At 50.6% G+C, this 6,000-nt stretch overlaps 1 protein-coding gene across 6 annotated transcripts in view; it reads left to right on the forward strand.

Annotated features, from left to right (window-relative positions):
* The window catches only part of Rgs6 (regulator of G protein signaling 6), a 579,659-nt gene extending 574,920 nt beyond the window's left edge, over positions 1 to 4,739 (forward strand). For 5 of the 6 annotated variants that reach the window (XM_048798913.1, XM_048798911.1, XM_048798916.1 and 2 more), the window contains one exon: positions 3,807 to 4,739. In XM_048798913.1, the coding sequence (XP_048654870.1) occupies positions 3,807 to 3,979 (173 nt within the window). In that variant the 3' untranslated portion in view covers positions 3,980 to 4,739. The remainder of the gene's footprint in view (positions 1 to 3,806) is intronic. The other variant, XM_048798915.1, reaches the window with a different exon arrangement.
* The last annotated feature ends 1,261 nt before the right edge of the window (positions 4,740 to 6,000 follow it).

Consider the following 6,000-nt stretch of genomic DNA (forward strand, 5'->3'; position numbering starts at 1 on the left):
ATGTTGATTTTCCTTAAAGCCCTGCACAAAAGGGAGCAATTCCTTTTGTGTGTTTCCTTTCAGAAACAAAGGATTCCATGATCACCTTCTTCCAGGCTTCTAGCCATCGAGATGGCCACAGAGCTGAAATGATTAGTCAGAGTGGAGGGTGGGAATTGAACGTGTGGGTGTTTGTAAACATAGTACTAAGCCCTGTGGTCCATGAAATTGAAGGATCCCAAGTCCTATTGGATTACACTTTGCCAAATGTCTCCAAGGTGAAAAGCACTTTGACTGTATGCAAAGCTTTGGTGTCTCTGGAATGTACCTTCGGCAGCTCGGTTCTTAATCACTGTATATTTTTTCACTTGGACAAAGGCTGCCTGCTAATAGCGTTTTCCACCACACTCAGCTGCTTCGTTCAGCGACGCCAAGGCCCTGGGCTGAGCTGGCTGCAGTTTCCTGGCACCATGACCCATTCCAAACTGACCAACACTGAGGAACATCATGCATTCACACCCTGAAAAAAAAAAATGCTCCCTCTGTAGCTGTGCAATTGCCAGACACAGGCGGAGTTACCTCTCCCCTTCCTGAGCAGTTCCTTTAGAACCATCCAAACTGGAGGCAGGGATGGAGGAGAGGGGAAGGGAGAAAAGAACCCTAGGAGTGCAGGCGGTACCCTCCTGTCTCTGGGCAGAACAGGTGCCTCAGGAGCTGCCTGCAAGCCCCCATGGAGATATCCACTGGGGCAGCTCATCTCTGAGCACAGGTAGCCTCTGCTCAGATTTCCCTTTGATCCCTGAACACTACGGGAGACTCAGCTCTTCAGAAGGGAGGCTGCTGCTGAGCTAGTGGGATTGCAGGATCTCTTCCCCCAAAGCCCTGGGCCAGGCATCTAGCCATGCCTGCGTCCTGCATGATTAACTGCCTCCCAGCCCGAGCCTGCCCTCACTCACCCAGGAGGTCACAGTGTAGCCAGTAGATTGCAGCTGGGCTGAGCTGCTTCCCAAGCTGCCCGGAACCCGCATGACCTCCATCTTTAGCAGCAGAACTGGCATTTGGTAAATGCGTGAGTGCAGCAGTGGGGAGAGGGAGACAGAAATGCCAAGTCACAGCACCTGGATTGATGAGAGGTTGGGAGCAATCTCAGGAGTGGCCCCTGGGCTGGTCATCTGCACCATTCACCTCTGAAGTCCTGGGAAATAGAAATGGGGGGGAGGGGAAGGCAGTTGCAGGCTGGCCACAGGTCTTTGGAGTCAGCTGTGAGGCTGAGCTCCTGGACTATGATAGGAAAAGATTAATTAGCAACTCCAAGCCCAGCCCAGCCCTGTCTGTGAAGCTGGGAGGAGTTAAGGTCAGGGGTGCCTCGGGGCCAAATTCACCTAGAACAGATAGACACATCATCCTTCAGAAATAAAATATCCAGTCCCCTCTCCAGCCAAAAATGACCTCACTAATGAGGATGGAGCTGCAGTGAGGGTTTGGGCAACTAGTGAACCTGATTTTCCTTGTCTCTAGGCTTTGAGCATACATATTGGCAAAAGACACTTATTCAGAAGAGTTGGAGATTTTTCCTCCATATCTGCCAGTTAAATCAGAGCCCCAAATGCCATATATAGCAAACCAGAACATATATATATATATAGTTGGGTATACACTGTGTTGTTTGTGGTCCTGGTGGAAGATAGTTGGGAGAAGAAGGAGGAGTTGGTATTAGGTGTATAGCAATAAGCAGGACCCAAGAGGAAAGCAGAATTCTTAGATTCCTTTCATAGGAGCAGGGATGGGATGAGTGATAGGGGATGGAGGAGCTCACCCCAGGAGGTCCCTAAACTCACTCTGTCCCAGTGAGGACCCCCGAAACACCTTCCCATGCTTCCTGCCTTGGGGCCTGCACCGAGAAAGCACCTTCATTCCCAGGTGGACCAGCTGGATGACAAACGCCTCACCCCACACTCCATGTAAGAAAGGTCACTCAAGGAGTGCCATTGATTCCAGGGACTGGAGGGGAGGCCTTCAAGGCCAGCCTCTGCCTTCTAAGAGCTATTGTGGTACCTAACCTGCTGTAGACAAAGAAGTAGCCATCCTGCTTAAAGATTCTCAAAGACTGATACAGAAACCCTCCAGGAATTTTTAACAATTTGATTTAAAAAATCCTTAGCCTAGTATAAACGTATCCTGCTGCAGGCTAAGTTTAGTGTATTTTAAGATTCAGATAAGGTTGTTGATGGGGAGTGTAGGCGATTTTTTTCTTTTCTTAAGATAGGGTGAAAAATGAAAAGTTTTTGTCTCACTAGCAAAAATAGGGAATGAAAGAAAGGGGGAGGGGGAAAGAAGAAAAGAAGGAGAAGGAGATGCAGGTTTTCCTGTAGCTCCTGAGGGCAGTTCTGTTTCTGTCTAAGCACCCATCTGTGCCATCAAAATTCTCAGCCAGCCTGGCCGTGTCCCTCTGTGGAGACCTAAGCCAGATGACATGTTGTCCTGCATCCAGCTAACTCCAAGCCTGTGTTGTTCATTTTTAGATATGCCCATTATCCATCAATTCATCAATCAGCAGGTTTATCGAGTACCCTACCAGGCTTCACAAACCTGATCAATTTTTTTTAATTACATCCAGCTTACACGCAGCCAAGCCCAGTCATCTAGATGAGCTTCCCCGCCCTGCTTGGAAATGAACACGAGGAACTGCTGGCCCCTGCAATGTCACGACCAAGCCCCACAGCCCTTGCTGACAGGGGATGGTCTGCTACCCTTTGCAGATGGCGATGGTGTCGCTGACCCACTGTCAATAATACTATGATGAGTTTTGTGTATTCTCCTAGACGCGTGATCTATCTGCTTGGGTCCGGCCCCACTGTCTGGACCTCTGCCCAATGAGATATAGATTTCTGAAGAGGGTGGGCCAAGGAACAGGTGCAAACTCTGTCAAGGGAAGTAAACAGCAACTGATCCTCGTTCATCTGCTCAGCCTCCCTTTGGTGTTCTGAATCCCCTCCCAAACCAGAGGCTCCTCAACCATGTCCCCAGGACATATAGACAGTTGGACTCTCCGGGACATCTAGGCCTCATGCACTGGGCCTCATGGTCCAGTGTATTATCTTAGCTTTTGAGAGGAATGGCCACATAGGTTATAAGCAGAGACTTATAGGCTTCCTGACATGGGGCCAGCAAACTCAGCCTCTGGGTATCACAGGTGGAGAGTTGAGACCATAAGGAGGCAGCAGGGGTCCACTGACCTGGCACATCCAGTGGTTCTGAGTCTCAGCAAATGTCCCTGTCATTTTCACAGTCCCAGAACCCATCCCCAAGAGGACCCAAATCTTGTGTCTATCCTACATTTCAAGCAGGATTCATAGATCTTCTGTGTTCCCAAGACTAGTTAATTTATTCATTTCTAAGTCACCCAAATCCATAACCACCATTTATTTGGATCAACCCACCCTTCCTGACCTCAGTATTCCCTAACCCACCTTTTTCTCCTATCCTGCTTGAATAAAATCAAGTTCAGGGGCAGCCCACAAGCATTAAGAGGTGCTCTACCCCAGGGTTTAAATGCCTGGATCTTTGGTAAGTAAAACTTCTACACTCCCAAAAGTACCAGCCACACACCCTCACTCCCTGAACCTGCCTTGCAGTCCTGACTTTTCCCACTATCCCCAGTTAGGATTCCCATGCTAGAGACCCCAGTCAAACTGGTCAGTCGGGTTGGTGAGTTGTTTGGCCTCTATGGCTTGGGCAGCAATTAATTCACCTGTCTGGCTCTCTGTCTCTGTCCCTCTGTGTGTGCGTGTGCACCTGTGCGTGCCTCTGTGCCTGTCTCTCTGCAGGGAAAGTCGCTGGCGGGCAAGCGCCTCACCGGCCTGATGCAGTCCTCCTGAGTGTCCCCACCACAGGGCCAGGGCCCGGGCCCTCAGAGCACACGGGCAGGCGGCGGCGCTCCACATCTGCGGACAGAGTTTCCTTGCGGGGAGATTTGGTCACTGTGAAGGAGAAAGAGTGAGGGCCATGGAGGGTGATGGTGGGGAGACTTGGTGGGTGAACGGGGACACCAGGAAGCGTCCACAGACCTGGGCCAGCAGGGAGAGGCTCCTGTTTACACCCTCTTCCTTGTACAGTTGTGCGCCAACACTCCATCGACTTGGAGGCCCTGTTTCTAACTGAGTCAGGAGAGAGCAGCTCATGGGATTCCTGTCGGACTATCACTTGAGATTATATTCTTATTATCCTCACTCCTCCTGCTGCCTGGGGGAGTCACACCCGCCAGCAAATGCAAGAAGAGCAAGTGGACCCTGGGCACGTCCAGTATGATGCATCGCCCCTCTCTGGTGCCCCCACAGGGTGCACCTTCGTCACAGCCACCATGACCCGCCCCACAACCCCCCACCCCGACTCTGTGGCCACCTGGGTATGACCAGCCAGCACCAGGCCCAGTTCCCACATAATATGTTCAGATCATGTTTTCAGTGCGAAGGCGACCTCACCTCACGTGCTTTCCACCCACTTTGAGACCAACTTTCAAAGAGGTCTCCATGGGTGTGGTGGCAGCCCTTGGGTCCCATCAGATGTCTCAAGGGCCCAACACTGGAGGACGGGAGAGCACTGGTGCAGATGGAAGAGCGTGTTGATGAACAGCCATGGAGGTTCTGATGACCATCTTTTAAGAAAATCATTATTTTATTTTTCCTGTCTTTGCACCCTTGCTCCTTAGTTTGTTCCCTCACATTTTACTTAAAATAAACACGGCCGTGAACTTCAGGGGCCATTGGGATTCTCCCCTCTGGCAGCCTCAGGTGGAAGCTAGGAGGGCTCCGGCCCGGGAGGTGGCCAGATTGAGACCTGGACGCCCCTAGATGGTGGCATTCTGGTAGGCACAGCCAGATCCTTGCTGGGTCAGGCGTCAGTTGTTCCTGAGGCTTCGGCAGAGTGTGCTATGGCAGGTCCAGGCCAGGGCCACGTGGTTCCCTTCCCAGTCTCAATCTGAGGGCCAGCCAGAGCACTCCTGTCATCTAGGAGAAAGCAAAGCCTGAGAAAGATCCCCCGGGTTCCTTGTGTGAGTGTACACATGTGTGTGTGTGCACGTGTGCGTGTGAAAATGACTTCGCCAACGTGGCTGTGAGGACATGTATATAGAGCACCGAGTCAGGTGCCTGACACATAGTAGGTGCTTAGCAAATGGTAGCTAATACTGTCATCGTCGTCACTGTTGTTATTGTGATACCCATGAGACCTGGGGCAGAGCTGTATTGAGCAAGCTGTTTCTGAATTCAGACACTCAACCACCCCTACCTGCTACGACGATCCTCCTTTGATCTATTTTTGGCCACAGGTGAAAAAAAAAATCTCCCTTGGGAGTGTATAAACAGAAAACATAGAAGGAAAAAAGTGATCCTTGGTGTTTCTTTACTCACGCAGGAAAATGCACCAGCTGGTGACCAAAGGCTCATTGGATCGCCATCCAGCCTTCTGGTGCTTCCCTATGACCCCCGACCTCCGAGTCCTGTCTTTATCTGCTTCCACACAACCCTGTCCCCAGACCCCCACTCTCCCATCCCTCACAGTAGAGCCATCAGGAACATTAGGAGTCTCCATTATGGGGTATCCTCATGGGTTCTGAGCACCATGTCTATCCTCCCTCCCGGCTGTAGTTCTTCTCTCTTCAAGATACAGAAAATTAGAAAGATGACATGTGTGGGGTCCTGAGAAAGCTTTCAAAGGGGCAAGACAGACCCAGATTCTCGGTGCGCACACCCACACCTTCAGCACCAAGCCCGGCACTTTGCAGATACTTGGTAACTACCTGAGTAAATGAATGTGATGAAGCCTTATCTCAAGTGACAAGAGTCTAAAAAGGGGCTTCTTTCCACTTTTTTAAAATCCCCTTTTTATTTATACACACTTCCTGTTTCAGAACAAAGTTATGGTCCAAGTTCATTTGCACCCAACATTGTCCCAACTGTGCTGATAGGGAGGCATGTGGACAAGGAGGGTTCCCAAGCAGTGGGCACCTTTGTACCTTCAGTT

Source organism: Marmota marmota, unplaced genomic scaffold, assembly GCF_001458135.2.
Source record: "Marmota marmota marmota unplaced genomic scaffold, marMar, whole genome shotgun sequence".
Classification (NCBI taxonomy): Eukaryota; Metazoa; Chordata; class Mammalia; order Rodentia; family Sciuridae; genus Marmota; species Marmota marmota.